We start from the raw sequence: 24,939 nt of genomic DNA on the forward strand, positions 1-24,939 counted from the left end.
TATGCACTGTGAAAAACTAAGACAGAGAAAGTGATAGAGAATAAACAACCCAGGAGGTCTAGTTCAGGTTGGATGTTTAGGAGAGTTGTCTCCGAAGATGTGACATTTAAACTGAGACCTAAACGATGAGAACTACTCACTTGACAAAATGAGAGAATAGTCTGAGGTCGAGGGAAGAGAAGTGTCAGACTTGAGTTGGAGAATTCAAGGAACAAGAAGAGGACAGTGTGGTTGGAACATGGAGCGTGAGGGCAAGATGAGTTTGGACAGATAGACAGGGATCAAATTGTGTTGGTCTAGTAGGCCACAATTAAGATTTTGGCCTCATGACTCAGTGCCACATAAAGACTTTGGAGAGTTTTAAGCATTGTAGTGGTAAGACCGAATGCTGTGCTAGTAAGAGTTTGGTCTGATCACCATTAAAACTTCTGCAGGTTGGCAAGGAGATAAAGAGCTTGTATCTGAATGTAAGACAACTACATCACTAAGCACACCGGTTGAATCCAGCTGACTTTGTTTTTTGAATAGCAAAGGCTTTCTCTAAAGAAGTAGTGAATTGATTTATGTTCTGGCTCAAGCTCTTTATGTCATTGCCAATTGGAAACAACCAGTTCATTGACAAGCACTTTAAGTAGCACTGATCTAGTGAATATTCAAAAAAAATTTACTTTGGCACTGTTACCTGTAGGTAGTAAATTAAAAAATACAAAGGGCTTATGGGATGGCGGCAGTAACATCTTGGAACTGCGTTTGCATTTTAACTGGAATATTATGTCATTCCTTTATTTCATCTTTTGAGCCTTCCGCTGCCTCAGTGCTTTCACACACAGCAGAGACCTTGAATTACATTTGCATGCTTATTGGTCACTTTAGAGACTAATTAAGGCCAATTGGAATTATGACCTTATGCTCTCAAATATCACCATGCTCCTCAATCTTGTCCCACATTGGTACATGGTGGGTACCAAATGAGGTTTTTAAAAAATCGTAAGATTAACTGTCATTTCAATCTGGTAGTTTTTTGTTTTTTTTTTTTTAAAGATTTTATTTTTTCCTTTTTCTCCCCAAAGCCCCCCGGTACATAGTTGTGTATTCTTCGTTGTGGGTTCCTCTAGTTGTGGCATGTGGGACGCTGCCTCAGCGTGGTCTGACGAGCAGTGCCATGTCCGCGCCCAGGATTCAAACCGACGAAACACTGGGCCGCCTGCAGCGGAGCGCGCGAGCTTAACCACTCAGCCACGGGGCCATCCCCTCAATCTGGTAGTTTTTAAGGGCACTAATGAGTTTTTCTTCTATTCCATTACCAAAGATATTTACTTAATTATTCAATAATTTAAAAGAGCTGTAAGCCAGTTGCACCAGGAAAAAGAATAAATTCATGCAAATCACTACTATTACAATATATGATGCATTTGTCCCACATTCTTAAATTTGCATGGCTTTGAAATAGAGAGATTGCATGACTACAAACGTTTTATGTATTTTCATCTAGCTTTCATTTTTTAACCAAAATTTTTATAGCTTTTTGAGTGCCAGCTTTTTCACTTTTATGATGTCATAAACATTTACTTTTGTCACTATATATTTTTTCTGATACATTACTTTTAATCGCTGCTTAGTATTGTATCATATTTTGAGTTTTAATTTGTTTCCTCCTCCCATTTATTTTGCTTTTATAAATAATGCTAGAGCTAGCATTCTTTCACATCAATCTTCATCTGCATTTCTATTTCTATAGTATAAAGTCCTGGAAATAAAATTCTTTGCCAATGATCACTTTCTAGTCTAAGGTGAATACTCATACCAGCTCTTATTTTGAGACAAACTGAATTGTCAATAATGAAAATAACAGCAACTAACATTTGTGGAGCTAATAGATAGAGCTAATATATAGAGATAGGTGTTATGATTACCACCAGTGCAAAGATGGGGAGAGGTTAACTAACACTCTCGTCATATAACGAGTAAATAGATTTAACCCAAGCTGTCTAATACCAGAGCCAGTGTTCTGCTTCAATAGATAATTTTTGTATCTATTGTATTGAGTATCAAAGTTCAGAGATAATTTACTAAGACGATAATATGCAAATGACCCAGCAATTCCATTCATAAGCATGTACCCAACAGAAATGTGTACATATTTGTACCAAAAGACACGTTCTGGTTGTTTATAACAGCACTCTTTGTATAGCCCCCAAACTGGAAATTATCTAAATGCTCATCAAAAACAAAATTGATAAATAAATTGTGGTGTAGTCACACAATGGAATACTCTACAACAATGGGAAAAAACAATGTCTAACTCTATGCCACTACAAGAATAAATCTTAGAAACAATGTTGAGCAAAATAAACCAGTCACAAAAAATACATACTGTATGAGCTCATTCATAAAAACCACAAAGTCCAGACAAAACTAATTTATGCTATTAGAAGACGCATCATTGAACACACTTGGATTGGAAAGACCAGAAATTTCACAGGAGGCAGGCTTCTGGGGTGCTGTAATGTTTTGTTCTTTGACCTGGTGCTGGTTACCTAGATGTTTAGCTTGTGGAAATTCACTGACCTATGATATATGTACTTTTCTTGTATGTATTTTTAAAACATTAAAAAATCAGAGATAATTAAATAATACCTCCTCTACTTGAATACTGATGTAGAAGAAATAAGTGTATTCATTGAAAAAATTTTTTTCCAAAGAAAAATTGGAAATAGTATTAATATTAATTCTCAATGAACATGTTAGAAACATACTCTACTGTTGTTTTCAAGTGAGATGTAGTTTTTAAACTGCTAATGATATTTCTGCAATCTTTTTACTTATTTTTTATAGTTAAGCAAGCACACCAGATGTCATTAGAAGGTTTTACGAGATACATGGATTCATCTGAATGTCTCTTATTTGATAACAAGTGTGAAAGAACTTATCAAAATATGAATCATCCATTAAATGATTATTTTATCTCAAGTTCACATAATACGTACTTGATATCTGACCAATTAGTAGGACCAAGTGACATTTGGGGATATGTAAGGTATTTATTTTCATTTTTAAATCCACTACATTTTAAAACATGTGGAAGTTCCCGATGGTGTCTACCTCAATAGGCAGCAGTTCACAGTATAAGTAGGCTATGCATGTTATGCAAACACATAAGGAAGAGGAATTTTGATTTGTGCATATCTTGGAAATCCGAATTTTGGGTGGTTATATAATTTATTCTATGCATTAATATCGTATACTTTCCTTCTAATCCTGCCTATTGACCTCCTCTCACCAGTCATTGGCCCTCTGAATTTTCACAAATAATTTGATACTTCTTTTAGGAAAACATATGAAGAAGACTTTTTAAAAATCTCTTTTAGCTAATCAGAACATCCTAGATTTTAAAAAATATAGTTAAAATTAATTCCCAGACATCGGGACACAATGCTCTAAGTAAAGCCAACACATAAATAAATGATATAATTTGGAATTTATAGATAATAATAGATATACAGAGATTTATATGTTAAATGATTTACATAGATTAAAAGCAACCTATGCTGCAACTCTAATTTTGCATTCTACAATGTATCATACTGTTAATACCAGGCTTCAGTTTAGTCAGTCAGCTGAGGATACAGTGATGAGCAAGATTTTCAGAGCTGCCATGCTCATCTGTTCATGGGAACAGACAGACAATAAACAGGTAAACAAATTGATATTTTCAGGGACTGATGATTCATATGGAGAAGATGAGTAGTATAACCTGACACAAAGTCACTCTGGGGTGGAGGGTGTTAACTTAGTTACAGGGTCAGGAAAGACTTCTCAAGAGGTGACACAGTTGTGGTCTGACTGATGAAAGAGAGGATGCCTCAAAAAGACCTGGTGGGAAGGGCATGTTAAGCAGAAGAAATAATAAGTGCTTAGCATATTCAAATGAGGGAAAGACAGCAAGTGTGTCAATGGAGCAATGAAGGGAGATGAGTGTGAAGAGGTAGAAATTGCAGAGCCTAAGGAATGGGTTAGAAATAGCACTACACATTGCACCAGCTTGGCAGCGCTGGAACTGTGGTTGGCACATATTAATTCCGTGGCAGGTCATGCTCACATTCCTTATTTTCATAAGGAGAAAAACGTGTTCGGTCCAACACAACAACTTGTCTTTATTATGGATTTATTTAGACATTTATGTAAAATCACAAATAGTCTTTGGATTGTTTTGACACTGTGGTATACATTTTTAATGATCCGGGAATGATAATTTATTTTGCTTAAATTTTGCTAGTGCCCTTGTGAAAGGATGCCGTTGTCTGGAAATTGACTGCTGGGACGGATCGCAAAATGAACCTGTTGTATACCATGGTTATACACTCACCAGCAAGCTTCTGTTCAAAACTGTTATCCAAGCAATACGCAAATATGCGTTCATTGTATGTGCATATCTTTGTTAAATTATAGTTATTTAAGCATAATATAATTTACTTGTTTCAAAATCTTATAATGTTTGGCCTTAGTTTAGATCAGTGATGTTTCAAATTATGAGTTATGATCCATCAGTAGGCAGTGAAATCGTGTAGCATACAGACAAAAGTAGATTTATCAAAGTTAATCTCAGGTAGTAAAGTACATGTTGTTTCTTGAAACTTTTTGTTTGATTATATAATATACGTGATATATGTATATGTGTGTGTACATGTGTCACAATTTAAAATATAGTTCTTACTGTCAGTTATGGCCAAAAAAGTTTGAGAAATACTGGCCTGACCTATATAATAGTAATTATTTTATTGATATTCAACTATTTCACTTTCAAGACACAAATATAAAATGTGTCAAAAATGTATTACCTCAATTGTTGACATTTTTAATGACTATGATGGCAGCTATTCATACAGCAAAGAATGTTTAGAAGTTTACTTTGGGTGTTAAAATTATTGTTCAATTTATTAAAGTTACAGATTCAAAGATCTAGTTGTTTCTGGTCTAAATTCAGTTTACAAATCCTAATCTATAAATTGAGCAGGTTTTAACAGTAACTCAATTTTGAATAACACTTGGTGCCATTTATAAACTTGGCTAATTAAGCACCTTCAGACATTTTCAACTGTTTTTGTAAACTTAGTATATTTAATTTCTTTCGTGAGTACTTCAACTGTAGTGCAATTGAAGAGATTTAACAAAATCTTAATTGAGTACTGAAACAATGTATATCTAATAAACTTACAAATTTGATAAACCTCGTTTTCCTAAACACATCAATACATTATTAATATAATGTAAACATAAACATAATTTAAAATCAAAATTTAAATCAATTGTTCTATTATTTATTAGAAATAGGGTATAAAATACTGAATATCCACAAAATATAAATATAAAATATGAAAAATTTCTATCAATATAAAACATTGATATACGGCATTGATTCTCTTAAACATCTAATTTCTAAATTTAAATTCCTACCCAGACTTCTCTCTGGAATGTTACAGCAAGATAGACCTATTTGATATTTCCACTTGCATATTTAATAGGCATGTTTAACTTAACATGGTTAGAATTGAGCTCCAGATATCCCTTTTTCTCTCAGTCCTGCTCTTCCTGTGGTCTTCTCCATCTCAGTTAATGGTAACTTCTATATGTTCAAGCCTAAATCATTGTTGCCAGCTTTAACCCTCCCCTCCTTTCTTTCTAACCCCTCAATAAGTTCTCCAGCAAATCCCTGTGGCTCTACTTTCAAAATATATACTGAATTTAACCCCTTCTCCTCATTCTTACTGTCCCTGTCCTGGTCAACCACCATCAACTCTCGCTTGGATTATTGCAATAGCTTCTTATCCATTGTTCCTGCTTCTCTCCTCCTCCCCTGCGGTTTCATCTCAGTGTATCAGCCAGTGTGACTTTTTGTTAAGTCAAATCACATCATTCTCCTTCTCGAAACCTTCAGTCCCACTCAAAATAAAAGCTAAAATCCACACTGTGACTCCCAAGGGCCTCCATGACTTGTTTTCTGTTACCTCCGACCTCCCCTCTTCCTCTCTCCCTGTTCACTTAGTCATTCTGATCTCCATACTTTTTTTCAGACACATCTCAAAGCCTTTGCACTTGCTGTTTCCTTTATCTGAAATACTCTTCCCAAATATTTGCATAGCAAACTCTCTCACTTCACTTAGTGTGGGTAACTGAGGAAATCAAAGGAAATAGAGACAATCTCAAAATTCAAAGGCCTGGCAAGGGTGGAAACTCCTACACCTTCTAAGACTCCAGAGTAGGAGATGGAATGAAAAAATGCTTTGAGCAGCAAAGACTCATGAGACTTCTCAGTTGAACAGGGTGACTCAGTTTTGCAGCAAAGATTACACTGAAGTTGAACTTTCTGCTCAAGACCGTCACCATTAATTTGGGAAAGCAAGAGCAATGAAATAAAATAGATTTAATAACTATGACTAGGAAAGAACTTGGAGTATAGTTACTGGCACATGTAACTTACTGAAAAAAAATATAAAAGAAATCTAAGTTTTTGAGGGAGGTGTATTGCCAAAAACAAAGTACAACTCATAGGTGAGCCTTAAAACAACCCTTGGTTAGGAATTCAGCTGTAAAAGTTGCTTGATTTTAAGGAAAGCAAATTCAACACCTACTTTAGATGCCGCCAAGGAGGGTAAAAGATAAGAGGAACTTCCAGGAGAGAGGAGCCAAGGACCACAGAAGACGAAAAAATGAGCTTTCCCCAGGGAGCAAAGTCAGGGCCTAACAGAGAAATCCATCCGCTATGCTATCAGTTTGCAGTTTCAAAACCATTTATTTTACTTGGGAAAAATTTTTACACTGTTCTCTTAGTATTAGACTGAGTCACTATATATATGTGAGTATATATGAGGTCACTGTAGGAGGCTGAATAAGGACCCCTGAAGATAGTAGGTTCTAATTCCTGAATCTGTAAATGTAACTTTATTTGGAATAAGGGTCTTTGCTGATGTGATGAAGTTAAGAACCTCGAGGTGAGATTATGCTGGGTTATCTGGAAGGGGCCCTAAATGCCATCAAATGAATCCTTGTACGAGGGAGATGGAGAGAGATTTAACACATACAGAAGAGGCAATGTGAAGACGAGGGGCAGAGATCGGAGTGATGCAGTCCCAAGCCAAGGAATATTCGCAACCACCAGAAGTTGGAAGAGGCAAGGAACACATCACCCTACAGCCTGTTGAGAACTTGATTTTAGCAGGCGAAACTCATTTTAAAATTTGGCCTTCAGAATTGTGAAAGAATAAACTTCTGTTGTTTCAAGCAACCAACTTTGTGGTAATTTGTTACAGCAGCCACAAGAAATTAATATATTTGTATATTAAAAAGGTGTAATATTCTATTCCTATTCAAAGGTCTGTGATAATGCAGCAAACCTTGCAATTTCTTACCTTGTTTACAAGTTGGTAAATGTGTGCCCTGATAATTATATACGAAAACAAAATAAAGAAAATAATTTTGAATAAGATGCCCAAATGAGTGTTGGTCTCTATTTTCTGGCAAATTTCAAAGTTACAGTGGTTTCAAAGGGCAAAAAATCTTTTTAGAGTCACCTTTACTTAACAGATCCTCTTTATTAATAAAAGCTGAAAATAGCTTTATCTTTGTCTCTAATTATTAAGCAACAAATTTTGATTATAGAATTTAGAACTGAAAAAGTAGACAATTAACATTTCCCCTAACTTCTCAGCATTAAAGTTTTTCCTTACCATTTTAAAATACTTAAATAAACATATGCACATATATATATAATTGAAAAGGTAAAAATGTGGAATCAGTCTTTGACAGCTTGCTTTTCGTCATAAGACTATATCATAAATAGCTTTTGATAGCAGTATATATAGCTCTACGTCCTTCTTAGCAGATCTATATCATTCCTTTAAATGAATAGGCCATAATTTATTTAAAAAACTACTCACTGCTGGATGCTTCAGTTGTTTCATATACTTCTGGTGCCAATACTAAAAATTTTCCTTTTTATACAGATTTAATGTGCCCTGTCTTAAACTCAAAAGTACTTTCAGTTTAAAAAATGCTTAATTAGTTTGCAAAGGTACTGAACATTAGAAGTAAGTCTTAAAATAGATTAAGTGCTTCTGTTAGTTGCATTCCAGGTATTGAAGAGTTCTGATCAATAACTGCAGTCATGGTTAATTTTTTAGACCTCTGACTACCCGGTGGTGCTCTCTTTAGAAAATCACTGCTCTCCTTCCCAGCAAGAAGTGATAGCACACAATTTGCAGTCTATTCTTGGAGAGACCTTGCTTTCTGATGTGCTCGATGAGTTTCTCGACAAACTACCTTCACCAGAGGTAACACTTTTGTCGGAGAAGTTTAGGTTAAGAAAAAAAGAAAAAGTATGTCACTATTCTATTGGCACGTGAAACACGGTTAGAGATCAATGAAAATGCTTAGGTTTGATTATTTATAGAGGTTTATCTTTGCAATATGTTGCCTAGGAAGTGTTCCCATGAGCAGTTAGGTGAATGTATTTTGGTAAAGAGAATATATAGAGATATATGTAAAACCCCACGTTTTTATTGTGTGTCAGATCCCAGGAGTCCAAAATTTCAAGTCGGTTAATATTAGGCTGTGGGAATTTGGCATGTTTTAGAAGCAAAAAGCTAAGCAAGGGGCAAAGATTTAGGCTGTAAATAGAGTCTATGCCCAATACTTCAGCATGTGGGTGGCAGGTTATTTTGTTTTTAATCTGTTCTTTCCAATTTCCCTGTCGCTATGGGTACCCTTCCATCTTCAGTTAAGCATACACAGTACTTGGTTTAAAAAGCACCCCAACTTGACCTCAGGATTTCCGTTTTCCCCTCCAGCTCTCCCAGTCTTCATCTGACTTGCTTCTTGGCAGCATTCAATACTGTGGATGCCTCCTGCCTTTCCATGAAAAGCTTTCTTCTGTATGACCACATTCTTTAGGCCTTTCTCATTCCTCTCCAGCCACTCCTTTTTAGTTTCCACTGCAGGTCCATCCTCCCTACCACAAATTTTATCAGGTGATAAATGAATATATATTTTTTCATGATAGTATTATCTAACCAGTAGTTTAGTTTTGACATGTCATCATTTTGGTAGGTAGGATAATATTTTTGTAATATTTGAATATTCCCTTGTTTTATATAGATGAGCGGAAAGTTTAAAGATAAAAGTGTTATGACACTAGTAACAGGAAGTATAAAACTCATGATAGAATTGAGATGGACAAAAATAAGTTTAATAAATGGAAAAACTGTGACTCTTTCAACTCATAAGAACACTCACAGGCTAAATGTATTCAATCATGACAGAAAAGGAATATTAAAGAACTTGTGCAAAGCACTGGAAACATATCATCAAAGATTTAATCTAAGAGTCATGGTCTAATTCAGAAAATTATAATAATTTTTAGCTTACTAGAAATAGAATCCCTCCTCCTATTATTTATACATCTATTTTTTAGCATTCAGATATGTAGGTTTCATTAAAGTTTTTGCTTCTGTACTAAAGCAAGGAGATGCTTTCCAGTGAATAAATGAGGAATTAGAGATAAAGTCATTTTCTTATATTGCACTCCATCTTCAGTGTACAAAAGAATTGCCTGGAGACTTATTAAAGAAGCATAATTTCAGTCCCACAACTTAAGATTCTGATTCTCCAATTTTGAAGTAGACCCCATGAATCCGTTCCTTTAACAAACACCCCAGGTGATGCTTTTGATACATGTGGTTGCAGAGTGCTTTCTGTTAAACTCTGTTTGACTAAGCAATATAAGGGCCTTGGCAAAAGAGAGAAGGCCCAAGATGAGGGTATAATTTCAGCCAGTACATGAGGGTGAGAAAGGAAGGGAAAATTAAAGCGCCTTGTAAAGAACTTTATTTCACAGTCCACATTTCAGCAGCATTGTATATAACATAGTAGGCACTTAATAAGTATATTTGTTACATTAATGAATATTTGAAAGAGGTAGGAATGACTAAGAAAGAAATCAGAAGGCTTTGGTTTTAGAAAGAGTGACCCTGATGGGGAATTCTGCCATGTTCCTTGTTTTGATGACCAGGAAATGCTAAGTTGATGATGCTTGTGTGCCATGCAGTTAAAATGTAAAGAAGATTTACAAATCTTTAATTTATATTTACTCTGTACCAGATGCCAGACATTATAATAGACATTTTTACATACCTGATCTCATTAATACTTTTTAATGTTGGATAAGAGAGTGACAAACTGAAGTGCTTGCTACCAGAAGTTGTAACATTCTAATTTCTGTAACATTGCAAATATTTTAACATATATATATACTTTTCATGTATTTCAAACTTTTTGCATAGTAGTGCTTTGTGAAATGTAAAAGAAATGGAACTACAGTAAGTCTCAATCTTAATAGGCTTTTTTTTGGGTGAATTTTGGTCAATACTATGATATCACTGGTTTCTACTAGGGCATTTATAGGGGTATGGAAAAAGATGATGCTTTTACATATCTTACTGCTATGGGCTAATTGAAAATACAATGAAAGATTTTTCAATGACAATTACAAATGCAAATTTTCATGTAAATGTGTAATTGTATCTCTTTCTCAAATTGTTTCCTTAGGCATTAAAATTCAAAATATTAGTTAGAAATAAGAAAATAGGGACCCTAAGGGAAACCCGTGAAAGAAAAGGTACTGATAAGCACGGTCAGATAGAGGAATATGAAGAAGTTGAAGAGACAGATCAAGAAGATGAAGATGATGATGAAGTCAAAGAATCAGAAACGGAGGATATTTTAAAAGACAATCAAGAAAAGGAAATGGAGTCAAAAAGGGTAGCTGGCTTACCACTTTTCAAGAAAAAGAGGGTGAGATGATACTTTGTGAAAATCATCCAAGTGATCGAAAAGTTTTCGTATGTTCTTATTGGTGGAGAATTAAAAATATTTTTTGGAGGGAAAACTCTTGTTCCGCTTTATAAAAATTCTACTCTATCATTTGAAGTTTGTTTGGAAAAAATTAGCAGTGGAAAAGAAATTTTAAAAGTTGTCTCTTTTCCTGCGTTAACTGTTTTTAAATGTCTTTTCTCTATAGTTGACAAATATTATGCATTCTCATGTACTAGGCATGGTGCAGTGTACAAAAGATACAGAGATAAACAACATAATGTCTTGTTTTCAGGGAGATCAGACTGTCAGAGACAAGAAAGTCACTGTTTATAATATATAGTATTATAATTATACAAATTAGCATGACAAAAGAAGGCACATCAGGTTGCAAGTGACACAAAACTAATTCAGCTGGTTTAAGTAAAAAGTGAACTAATTGGCCCACATGAATGAAAAGTTCAGGGAAAGAGATTCTAATTTCAGGAATGACTGTCTCAAGCAAAGTTCCAAGAACTTTATTTCTTTCTCCAACTATGGCCTCACTTTCTCTGCATTGGAGCAAGACTTTGCAAAGCTTCTGTTTTATATGCTTTCAGGTTCAAATCCAGTGGAAGGCTTATTTATCTCTCGGCTGACCAAGCAAATTCTTTTTGTGCATTGGCTATAATCCAGTTACGTGCTCTTCCCTGAATCAGTTACTATTACTAGCGGGACGTAAAACTGGTTAGCCAGGCCCGAACCACATTATCCATACTTAAGCACATAGATTGAGCACAAACAAGGAAAGTTTTTCAAAAACAAAAATTGAGAAGGGGCTAACAGAAGCACAGAGGATGTAGATTCTGGGCTGTAAAATAGCAAATGCACACTAAACAACCGAAGTTATTCCAGAATGTTAGATCACCCTGGAAATATACTTACTCATGATGAAAATTCCTAAATTTGTAAAATCTGTGAGAATCAATTGAGAACTTTGGGGAAAAGGAAATAGTAATAATTGTCATGCTCATCACTTATTACATTAACTGGGATTTTATTATGTCACATATTAACTTTAAATACTAACATCATAAAAGTAATCACGTTGATCTCATCCAAATAGTTTTAGAGGAGATAATCCTATGAAAAGACTAAAATCATTCATTTGAAAGCATATTTTCTTTGTTGGAAAATGAATTTTTCAACTGATTAGTGCAAAAATGTGAAATTACGGCATTTTATTTTTACACTCCAAGGTAAAAGTGGCTGTGGCCCTATCTGATCTTGTCATTTATACGAAAGCCGAGAAATTCAGAAGCTTTCAGCATTCAAGACTGCATCAACAGTTTAATGAAAGTAATTCTATCGGGGAGTCAAAAGCAAGAAAACTTTCAAAGTTGCAAGGTAAATTCTTATGATTCAAACAGATGAAGTATTTAAACAAGTTATATTCACTGCAAAGGTGTTAAAATTGGTCAACGATATTTATAAAAAGTACATTCTCATAAATTTCAACGTATTTAATGTACTTTAAAAAGGGACTACACGCCTCAGGTTACATTAAGTTTTGTTTCACAGAACTCAACCAATAATAAACTTCTTTAAGTCATGAAGTTTTGATTGAGAATGTCTAGTGTGGACGCTTTGGTGGGTGGGGCTGTGGTGAGCAGTTTATAAGCTAGAGCGGTGAGTGACAAGGCTGCAGAGGTTGGTAGACCCAGATTACAAGGAACTTAAACTTGTCCTGGAATCAAAGGTGAGCAGCAGAAGATCGAAATCTCAGGAGTCACATGATCCCCTGTTTGCTTCTGAAAGATGCTTCTGATAGCAACATAAGGCTGAGACTGTAGAGAAGAGATGATGAAGGCTTATGGAATTGAGAGTGGATCCAGGTGAACTCTGTGGACTCGCCAGGCATCTAAGAGGTACAGTTAAGCAGATCTAGAGGCTGTGTGTAAACATACAGGTGAAAGAGAGGGAGGACATGGCACCCAGGCTAGACTACCAGATAACTGAGCAGAGGGTACACGGCTACTGCACGCTTGCAGAGGTGACATTTGCCTTTGTAACTTCTTTCGCTATCTTCCGATTCTAAATCTGAGGTGAGTTACTCTGTTTGGTAGAGCCCAAGATAAAAGAAGGCCTGGTAAAGAGAATGGGAAGCAGACCCTACCCACTTCTCAGACTTATATGGTGGGGAATATCCTTAAGTTAAAAAAGGATGGGAAATTAACAGTCAGGTGACTCTCCAAATGCTTCTAAAAAATGACAATCTACCATCCTGTGTAGAAAAACCACAGCAGGAAAATCAGCACCTGCAAGTGCCTTGAGAAAAGCTGTTGGCTGTTTGGAAATTCAGATTCTGATGTATTTGTTGGTTAGCCTCATTGGTTTGGCCACCAGTACCCAAGGGTTTTGAGGTATGCTTTAGCTCATCTCAAACTGCCTATTAGAGAGATCCTGGATATTTTAGGGCCTTTTAATTTGTTTTATTAAACTATGGATTGTGACCAAAATCAATTCAATAGGTCTGGACTCCAGTTAAAATAATAAAGTAGAGTGGAATGGAATGGGATGGAATGGAATAGAATAGTAGAATAGAGAAGAGTATATTGTATGCAGTAAGAATAAGTATTGTTTTATGAAGTGATTATGTGTGTTGAGTTGTGATATAAAATATATTTCTTACTGTGAAGGATTGTCAACAGAGTTTGAATTTGAGTGATCTACTTTTCTAGCCCCTGTCCTTTCAAACTATTCGATGATTTTTGTTGTCATTCCTGGGGACGGGACCTCTGGGCACAGCAAAAGTAGTTACAATTCTGTCACTCTCATCATATTAAACACTTGCTCAAAATTTGAAAAGGGACTGAGTAATTCTGAGTAGAGTCATAAAGTGTAGCATCATCATTTCTTTGGAAAGAGTATAGAGCATTTTTCTTGCACAAAAAGTCAGTAGTAAATAATTAATGGTGTGAGCAAAGGTGTAATGCAAGAATGTTCATTATCAGTAAAAACGTAATATCATGGGAAAAAACAGCAACAGAACTTTACATATGCATGAATACCTTTCAGTCATTTAAAAATAATGTGGTAGGTGAATATTATGGAAATGGAATGATTTTCATGTTATTTTAGTAAGTAAAAAAATAGAAGTTTATGAAAGGAAAAAACAATAGGATTCAATTAAAAAAATAAGTATATACATATGACAAAAGAACTGAAAGATATACGCCAAGAGGTTACGGGTGGTTATTAATTGAGTGGTGAGATTATATATGGTTTTCTTTATTTGCTTTTCTCATTTATCTTACATGAACAGAAATTGTGTTTGTAATAACATAACATGTTTAACTTCTAAAGGTTAATCTCGGAAGTAAAAAAATCATATCATGTCGAGGGTCCTTAGTGATCATTCATGTTTATCAGTTTGTAGATGGGAAAAATTTAGACCCAGAAGACTATGTGTTTTACCAAAAGATAAATATCTAGTTTAGGACTGGATAAAGGATTATGATACTTGGACACACATGATGCGTTTATACACGAATAGCTTCAAAATATACTTCCTCTCAAAGAGTATATAACTTTTCAAAATGAGTGTTGATGAAGTTAATTGTAACTGCTGTTAACTTTAGTAAGTGTAAGTTTGTACTTGACTATGCTCTGAAAGAAGGGTATTTGGATGAGGGTGGCAACAATTCTTTTCTAGATTGGCTAGCAGATATAGTGGGCCATAGGCAATAACCATTTGTCCCATGACAGATCACCATATTAACAGGAATATTGGGAACAGGATCTGCCTTAGTGAAAGAGTAAAAACCTTGGAGAAATATGAAATTTGTGTTCAAAAATTTGAAGGGACGTCCAATAGTAAAAGGTGTAGCTTAGTTTTGAATCTTAAGTGATTTAAATAGATTATATATAAATGAAAACTTATAAAGAATATATAAGTAGAAACACAAAAATTATACAGAAAATCAAATAAACTCTGTGTGTGTGTGTGTGTTTGTATACTATAAATATAGACCACTTGAAATAATCAAAAGTATAGAGTGTAGACAGTTCTCTCCCAATGGAGGGATGCAAACAGAGATTGAATGAATTTTGGGGAAAGATAGGATTTGGAGCTGAACTCAATAACTTTAAAGTCCCTTTCAATGCTGAGAATCTGTTAAATGTTCCACTGGATTAATTTGGATAGCCTCATAGAGCTTTCTATGTTTTACATGTGATTCTGTCCTAATGTGAATACCAAAGTGAAAAAAGACAAAATGGGGAAAGATACCACTTTCGTTTCAAAAAAATGGATGCGTTTTATTTTGGAATTTTATATATTCTTATGTCAAAGTGAAACTAATTTGGATGTGAAAAAAATTATCTAATCTGTTCTTCTGAAGTGAATTATGAGTATTCATAAAAGTGTGTAATAAAAAATTATTAACTTCTCAGTAACAGTGAATTACACTGTCAAACATAAAAACCTGGATTTACTTTGATCTCCGTGAATCACAGATATTTTTGCCAAGACAATACATACCCAAATTATTGAAGTTATTGTAGAATTGTGTAATATATATTGACATAGTAGTTGAGTTTATTTGAAATCTTTCACCATGCTTTAATAATTTATTCTTTTTAGCTCAAGAGTTTATTCTTCACACCAGGAAGTTCATTACCAGAATATATCCCAAAGCAACAAGAACAGACTCTTCTAATTTTAATCCTCAAGAATTTTGGAATATAGGTTGCCAAATGGGTATGTTATCCAGTATGCTGAGATTTCTTGCAAAAATAAGATAAAATGAATTCATTTTGTGGATTAATGGAAGCTTCATGAAAAGAGCTTCCTATGAGGATTTTTTGGCCCTGGGTGTTTTGGGGTCAGGTAATGATGAATCATTGGTTTCAAGAGTTGAGGTTATTCTTAAATGGGTTGGAGAGGGTAAATCTGGGTGAGAATTGAGGGCATAGAAGTTAACTTCATGGAGTTAGCATGGGAAGTGTAGAAAGGGAAAAAGGAAACCATTATGGACGTAAGAGGACATTGAAGATCCAGTCCTTTGCTTGGAAGATTTGCTAAGGGCCTCTTCAAATCAAGTGACCTCTAGCTTTTATACTTTACATCAACTTCTCCATTCATAGTAATGAAAAATGAACGGGACCGCACCGCTTTGTTCTCTGTCCTTACCAGACTCTCCCTGTTCCAAAGTGGTCAGTTGGTGTAGCATTGTCACCAACCAGTCAGAAAGTTCTAGGTGTTAACCCTTCTGCTACTGGATTGTGGCAAGGCCTGTAGGTTTGTGGAGAGGGGGAGAGAGGGGTCTAGACAGTGGGTGGGGGAGTGTTGAGGGGTGATGGGTGGTACTGCATACAATGGCTACTTGCCAGCCTTATGGAAGTATTTCTATATTTAAACAACAATTATTGCCCTGCCTGTTTCTTACCTTCTCAAACGATAACAGTACCTCTTTGGACCTGAAGTTTATGATATAGTTGGTGTCTTCCTTTCCAGCTTTTAATGTACTGATTTCCTTTATTCTTATATTTCCTGAATGTTATCTGACATGTATATTGCTATTCTATAATCTATACTGTGTGCCATTATTATTTTTTAACTCAAAGCTATAAAATAATTTACAAATCAAAGCTTGAAACTTACCTTCATTCATTAATATAGAAATGGCAAACGGAAATGTTTAAAAATCATGAGTTATTTGGCTAATGATGCTTGCTCTTAAAATTTTGGAAGATACATAATCCATGATTAGGTTTCAGTAAACCGTTTAACTGTGTTTCTTTAGCCATACCTTCTATTTCCTTACAATGTCAAAATACTTTTTTCTCACAGTGGCCTTAAATTTCCAGACCCCTGGTCTGCCTATGGACCTTCAAACTGGGAAATTTTTGGATAATGGTGGTTCTGGATATGTTTTGAAACCAGACTTCCTAAGAGATAATAAATCAAAGTTTAACCCAAATAAAGCACCAATAGACAGTAACCCAATTACACTCACGATAAGGGTAAGATTAAGAACTTTTTCTTTCACTCTCTTTGGTTATTATATAAGCTCAATAGTATGCATTAATATTAATTAATATACATTACAGTAATATTTTGAGTTCCATTGATTTCCTTTAATGCCTTTTAAATTTCTGTTAATCTTTTTAGGTACTATACGTGGGTGGTATTTTAGCATGCTTCCAGATCTGAAAAATGTCTCTCTATTGCCTTTTAGTAAATGATTACCTGCCTGTGAATAGAAATATTGAGGCTAAAAAACTCCCCTCCAAGGTCTATTTATATAATTCCATTGTCTTTGGGCATTTAACATTGTGGTAAAGAAGTCTGAGATCAGCCCATAATTTCCTTGTGGATATGCTCATTTTCCCCTCCTTAACGTTGAGGAATTTTACTAGGAAATTCCAGGAGCTACTTGCTTTTCACCAATCACTAAATTCGGCTTTTGCAGTTCAGGATTTTTTTCCCCTTATGTTTCTGAATATTCTTTGATTGTTTAGAAACCAAAAATTATCCAGATGCTTCTCTGGAGGATCTACCCACCAAGTTTACTAGTTCCTGTCAACCTCATCCCTTCCCTCTTCCTCCGCATTTGATGTCCCTCTGTCTTTGATTTTATTCCTTGCTGATTTTCATGTAGATGTGATTTTTTCTCCCGCATTATTAGTTCCTCCTTCTCCAATTCCTATTTTCCCCATATTGTTTCATTTTTATTTTTGTCTGTATCTCACCCAACACTCTTTCCTCCAATTGCTATCTTATTATTTCATCTTTTGGTTTGTTACATCCTGTGTAATTTCATTGAGAGCAAAAGTACTTGTCTAAAATTTATTGTTTCCAATAGTAAAGACTTTTTGAAAACTTTCTTATTCTTCTATAACTTAAGTGCTTTATTTCCTTTTTAAATGTCACTGACTCTTTTGAAAAATCCCTAGCCTAGTGTTTTCTCTCTACCTAGTTGTGAGTAATCTTATTTTAGACGGTGTCTGTACTTGTTGTTTGCAAATAAATTGGGTGAGTATGGTCTCTTTGGGCCCTCTCTCTAACTAGTTGCTACCAGAACCATAAGAACCATCTCAGATTCTATTCTGGAATTTCAGTACTTATAGTGAGGTCCCTGGTCAGGTTTATTGTGTCTCATGTTATGACTGAGTATAGCTCTGCTTGCTCTGCTGGCTGCTGAGAGCTCTGCTGCTCCTGTTAGCTGCCTGTCAGAGTGCAGAAAACCTAGAACCTTCAGAGTGTACCTTCTCCCACAACTCTTCCTATCTTAGCTCCTTCCTCTACAGTCACAGCATCACAGGATTTGGGGACCACTTTCATCCAATCAGGCCCTAGCCATCTTGTCCCAGCTGAGAATGGGAGGTTTCAGAGCTGTTTTCCAGAAACTAATGTGGAAAGAGAGTCCAGCAAAAATGAATGGGACAGAAATGATCCTGGCCACCACAGCAAACAATGCCAGTGAAGGATCTAGCTGACTTTTGTCCTGGCTGTTGGCGATTTTGTGACTCTGAGGTAGGAGCCTGTAGTGGTTAGGTAGAAATTACCTACAACACTAGATGCAGCCAAAAATTGACCAGTTAGTACTCTTTCTAGGATCTGTCAACTTATTGTCCGTTAAACTTACTTTACAATGTTATTATAACTTTAGCATCCTTTTTGCACTTTTTAATACAAAAATTTTAAAAGATTAATAACTTTTTCTTTTACTTTCTGGTTATTATATAATCAGGATAGTATACAATAATATTTTGAGTTCCATTGATTTCCTTTAATGCCTTTTAAATTTCTGTTAACCTTTTCAGGTCCTATAGGTGAGTGATCTTTCAGTACCTTCCATGCCTAAAACATGTCTTTCTGGTGCCCTTTTGCGTGAATGAAAAAATGTAAAAAGTTGCATGATTCTAGTTGTTCTAGACTATAAAAACTATACTAGGTGTGCTAGTGCTTCTAGTGGGAAGAAGGGATGAATCAGCTGCTTTTGAAGATCTCTTCCTAATCCACACACATCTCCCTACTCTGCTTCTGGGCCTGTATTCTCACCTTTATTGCCCTACCTCCCAAGCAATTGTCTCTCACTTTTATTTTTGGGTTACTCTTTCTCTTCCTGACCCTAAAACATTTATGTTGTCTAAGGCTTTTTCTTAATCCTCATCTCAAACTAAGTATCTCCTTGTATTCTCTTATACACACTCATGGTTTCAACCACCAACAATAAAAATGATCAATCTTTAATCTGCCCTCATGTTCAGAATATGAAGGCGTATTTTTAATACCCTACTTGGCCTCCTTATCTATTTAATCACCATTCTGTCAAACTTAAAATATTAAAGCCTGACCATCCCTTCCTAGTCAAATATACTTCTACTTTATTTAAATCTCAGTGAATTGACTCAAATTCATTGACTTAATTAACTCAGTTTGGAAAATTGGGAGCCATTCTTCTCTTCCACGTCCCCTTCACTTCCCATGTCTCATCCATCTCTAAATTCCACTCATCCTGCTCCTTTGGTCTGATGTCATTTGCTGATGTCCTTTTTTAGGTATTTGTGACCCGTCATCATATCCAGTCCTTTGACTTTCTAAAGGGTTTTCAGGTAACCTGTTTCAGACCTCCTGATCCATCTTCTATAAGTCGACCAGATTTTGCTACAATGCTAATCTTATCTTGCCTGCTTAATAATATTTGTGCCTCCTGATTGCTTTCATGGTCGAGCCTTGGCCTACTTCTCCCAGCCCCCTCTCTCACCGCTTCCAGCCTTTCACCCTGTTCTGTAACCATATGGAAGTAGGAGCCTTTTCTGTCCACAGTGACACTTCTATGTATGGCACATGCTATTTCCTTTGACTGGATTACTTTTCCATCCTTCACCTGCCTGTTGAGGTCTGACTCATTTCTCAAGACTCAAGGATCACTTCTTTTGGGGAGCTTTTTCCTCTATTAAGTTAGTTCTTCTTTTTGTAGTTTTCTTTTCTTTTCCCCTAATACCCTATACATGCATATATTATGGCACTGACCACACTGTATTATAATTGTTTAATTACTTGCTGTACTTGTCTTTCTCCCCTACTTGTCTGAGGATTCTTTAAGGATAAGGGCTAGTATTTTGTTCAACCCTTTTTCACAGTGCCTGACACAAAGTATATACTCAATACATGTAGGTTAAGTGAATGAATGATTTCTTTTTTGAGTTGAGAATAGTAAAGAGGACATATGTATTCTTTTATTGAGAAAGCAAAGATGGAAGATAGATAGTATGCAAGGATGTTTACAAATGCCACCTGTTTGTATTCTGAGGGGTCTCACATAGGGGTGTAAGCAGCATGGTGTGAAATAGGCAGGGTTAATGATTTTCCCAGGAAGCTGCTGCCGTAGCCACGTGGGTCTTTCCCTCTTGCTTTGGTCATTCTAGGGAGCTTCGTGACTACATTATGACTTGCGCAAATTATGGAGGACACGACTTGGAAATCAAAAGACCTTGTTTTGCCATTAGCTTTCTTAGGTGCTTGATGAAGCCATTCACCATTTCTAGTTTACTCTTTGTCATCTGCAAACAGAGTTTTGGACTAATTCAGTTATTTTCAGATGTGTAAAACTATGGAAATATTTTCTAATTTCAGAATCTCATGCAAAGGCCAATAGATGAAAGTAAAGCTACTCTAGTTGACCACTGAGGGTTTTCTTTTTGACGTCCATCCTCCATGGTGACCCCTGGAATGCCTTTGTGAATCAAAGTATACAAATATTTGAACAATAATTTCTAAATTCTCTTTAAGTTCTCATATTCAATTATTATTATTAATTTTTAGTTAGACAATTTTTTGGGGGGCATGAGGTGCACCGAAGCTGAATCTTCTCAGGTTGGTAAGGCTCTGTTACTTATAGACCTGATATTGGGATGGTAGGCTCTGGTATTGGTGTACTAGCTGTTTATGGCCAATCTTCTTTCTAACTATCCTGATGTCTAATTATACTGATTGATCAAGGCCCATTCCTACTGATTGTTAAATATTTGCACAGTCACTCTGGTTTCTAGCTAATGCTATAATGTATGGATGATGAAAAGGAAAAATTACACATCAGCACTTTTTCTTTTGTTTTCTTTCTCTTTTCTTTTCCCTTCCTTCTTTACTTCCATTCTTCCTTCTTTTTTGTCTTTCCAAACAGTTATTTATTTGTTCCTCTTTATTATAATCTCCAGAAATTGAAATAATGCTTCAAATTTAACATTAGTACATTTTACAAATTAGTACATACACTTAAGATAGTTTTTTTTAAACTTTATTCCTTGAAGTGAAACAAATCTTTGCTTCAACAATTAGCTTGACTAACAAAAGGCTAAATAAAACTATTATTAATAACTTTTTAAGCATTATTCTGATAGCTAGTCCCAACACATGAAATAATTGATTTTTTCACAATCAAGGTACTCATGCTATAGACAACAATGGATAATGTAAAATTTTGGGATAAATTATCCAAATATATAAATTATACTATTAGAAAATGCTATCATAAGAAATTCATTGGTGATTTTTCCTACATTTCAGAAGTAGTATTTATATTGCTTCCTAATTTTTGCCACATATGTATACAATATGAATTTGAAAATAGTTCATATTATCAGAGTAACTCAGCCTGACTTATAGTAGAAAGTGACTGTAACAATGCTTTTAAGCTCTGCTTTTTAACAACCATAACAAATACTTTTAAAATTAAAATGTACGTTGAACCAGAAACCTTGGACAATGTGGTTTCTACTATAATCACATATTGGTAAAATGGAATAATTTAGACACGTTCCTGGTATTCATCTATTAATACTTCAGGATAAAAGAGTTAAATTTTAAAAGTTACATTATTTTCCACTTTTAATTTTTTTGTGAGAACTGACTTAGAGTGTATCATTTTGGGAATATATATTTTATTTGAAATAAATTAAGTGGTGATGTAGTTTGATATCTTGCTAAATTCTTGTATTCAAATATTTTTGTGCAGCTCATCAGTGGTATCCAATTGCCTCCCAGTCATCATTCATCATCTAACAAAGCTGACGTAATAGTGATTATAGAACTTTTTGGTGTTCCAAATGATCAGGCAAAACATCAGACTCGTGTGATTAAAAAAAACGGTGAGTTCCTAATATATTTTATTGAACTGGTATTAGACTTTTACTTAGAAAGCTTAAAAATTGTATATAAAAATTATATATTGATAGAGTTTTGATACATATTTGTTACTCGTAAGGCAATGGTTTTGCATTATGCTTAAGATGACCAAATAGTATATGTAGCAAAAACAATTTGATAATGACTTAAGGTGTTTAGATGTATTTTCTGACTACGTACACAAAAATTTATCCAACTTGAAAAATTACTACTTTTTTCACTTTACCTCCTTTTTAATGTTTTGCCCCATATCGCTGAATTAAGAGAGACATTTTGAGAGCTGCAAATCTACTTGGCTTCTAGCCTCTGTGTAAAATAAATAACTTATGACTCTTCCGATGCAGCATGTTACACATTTTTACCTCGCTACTTGAATTATTTTAGATCAAAGATCTGTGGCTTCTGAGCTTCTGACTCAGGCTAAGGACACTATAGAAACCTACACATACAATATTTGGATTTATAATTCAGTCATTTTTGCCAGAAGGGAAATCTAGGAATGCAAGAAATGACTTTGGTAAGATTTTTAGTGTTCCAGCATCCCATGATGTTTTATGTAATACAATACTGACGTTGTCTTTTCTTCCCTGAGATTGAAATCACTAAGGAAATTAGAAAGTATATATTCCTGGAGGAATCACCTTGGAGGAGACCTTGGAATTAAACCTTGAGTCTAGAATCTTCTTTGAGTGGATATTCTCAAAGTATAGTGAACCTCATTTCAGAGTCTGGAAATATGCTCCAGGCTAAATGGCACTGACAGAGAAGCAAGTGCAGTTTTATTAGTCATTTTCTTCTTGGACGATAATTCCCAACAAAGTCTACCATCTGCTTCCCCTTCCAGCCCCTTGAATATTCCTCCATGTGGCCCCTAGTGTAAAAGGCATGGAAAAAAGATATGGGAAGTTTTTGCTATGTTGTCAATGAGAAGAGATGTTAGTGATGACTTACTGCCTTATTTGGCACCCCTTAGAATTGAAAGCACATTACAATGACAGTGTCAAGAAATGGTAACTGCTAATATCAGGAAGCTTATAGTAACCTGTCTCTGCTTCTCTCCATCCTCTACTGAATCTTCATGGCAAAAGGCACATAAAGTTTACTTATTCAAAGCACCTCTTATAATACTATGATTCTAGCTCTCATTAGAATTTTGATTACATCCCTGGGTTTTATGGGACTGTCCCTGCAGAAATACAATTTGGTTCCCCAAACATTACTGAGCCTGTTTTTTTAAAAGCTTGGTGCTAGCTATCAAAAAACTTAAAATATCTATTTATTAAATGTATTATTATGTATGTCCCAACTAATTCTATTGTAGGTAGCTTACAGTTCAGTATGGGAGATAAGGTACAAGTAAAACTGTTATGACAAAATTCAAACATGCTATGGAAAAATAAAGAAGTTCAAGATGAGTGAGACACAGGGTACTTAAGAAAGATCAGTGTGAGATAAAATGGGAAAGCTATATTGGAGATGGTCATGGAAAATCACGAAAGCCATGATAAGGTGTTAGGAACTTTCTTTTCTGTACAAAGTAAATGCAATTAAGACGTTTAAACAGGGATATCACACTAACAGAGCTGAGCTTTAGGGAGATTGTTTCTGCACATTGTATGGGAAGAATGTATGAGAGAAGAATGAGAAATACAAAATAGTGTTGGGATACGATTTCATGGTTAGAGGATGTAGGAGTCAGGTCATAAAGAAAGACTGTGGCAGCAGATAAGGACTGGAGGTTGTCTGTGTGGAGACTAGAAGGAGTAAAAGTCCAGATAGCTGGACAAGAAGGATTCTAAGACAGCTTAGCTGCTAGGTAATTAGTATGATAAAAGTCATGACAGACTGGGAGGAAAAAGATCACATTTGGATAAGGTGTGGAAGAAATTTTTCAGTTTTGATCATTCCAGGAAAAATTATATTTCTAGCTATCAAATTTGGTATCATGGTTTCCTCTTTTTTTCTTACTTTGACAACTAAAAGTTAGGACTTTTTCGTAAAATCAATATATGATTTTGGGTGTTTGTGCAGGCACACACCCGTGAGAGAGTGTAATGAAGTAGGGTTGGAGGAGGAAGAATGAATCAGTATAAGAATTTTGTGCATACATTTTGCAGTGTCTATAAAGAATTAACTCTGAAACTTGCCCCTGTTCTCCACGGAATTACTTCTCTTCTTAGGGCAAGGTAATGCGGTCATCATTCCAGCATGAGTCAACTGATTTACTATTTTCGTGGGCAGAGACTGCATCATGGATTACTATGTAGTAAATGTGTGCTTGTGACCACAGATACATCATAGAAAACATAGATATAGTATAATTAGTCACAAATTCTTCAATGCTTCTGGAAATGTAACTCAAAGAACAAAAGCTATTGACGTAGAAGTTGTAGCATTGCCTTTGTACATGGAAAACAATACATATTATTTTTGTCTGAACCTTTGAGTCTTTTTTAAGTAGAATGTATATTTGATCTGGATGTGGATTTCTTGATTCCATTGAATTATGCTTAAATTTTGGATGATTTGGGTCACACTGTGATACAATTTGGATTTCTTGTTTGGCAACAGATTGGTTGTTTGGGATGATCTATTTTGCTAGCGACCTAAAATACTGAGCAACTTTGGAGACTTCAAAATGAGCATTTAGTCAAAGGAGGGACCAAGAGCATGCATTAGAGCACTGATTATCTAGCTTTCAGAACACCCGCTCTCAATGGAGCTCTTCCCATATCAGGACCTGGTATAGAAAAATGATGTTACTTCACTTCTTCATGTCTCCATTTCTTTGTTAATGAAATGCCTCCACACAGCAGTCACATTGCATAATGATTAAATGTTTCTGCTCTGAAATCAGACTTCATTTGTTTGAACTCCTACCCTGCCACTCAATGGCTGTGTAT

General features: G+C 35.2%; 1 protein-coding gene across 1 annotated transcript in view; it reads left to right on the forward strand.

Moving 5' to 3' along the window:
- PLCZ1 (phospholipase C zeta 1) overlaps nt 1-24,939 on the forward strand; it is a 39,117-nt gene that overhangs the window by 12,823 nt on the left and 1,355 nt on the right. The window contains exons 3-10 of the mRNA XM_046666377.1: nt 2,836-3,037; nt 4,277-4,421; nt 8,178-8,327; nt 10,600-10,845; nt 12,102-12,249; nt 15,488-15,604; nt 16,697-16,869; nt 21,867-21,999. Coding sequence (XP_046522333.1) covers nt 2,836-3,037; nt 4,277-4,421; nt 8,178-8,327; nt 10,600-10,845; nt 12,102-12,249; nt 15,488-15,604; nt 16,697-16,869; nt 21,867-21,999 — 1,314 coding nt within the window. The remainder of the gene's footprint in view (nt 1-2,835; nt 3,038-4,276; nt 4,422-8,177; nt 8,328-10,599; nt 10,846-12,101; nt 12,250-15,487; nt 15,605-16,696; nt 16,870-21,866; nt 22,000-24,939) is intronic.

This window comes from Equus quagga, chromosome 1 (assembly GCF_021613505.1).
Source record: "Equus quagga isolate Etosha38 chromosome 1, UCLA_HA_Equagga_1.0, whole genome shotgun sequence".
Classification (NCBI taxonomy): Eukaryota; Metazoa; Chordata; class Mammalia; order Perissodactyla; family Equidae; genus Equus; species Equus quagga.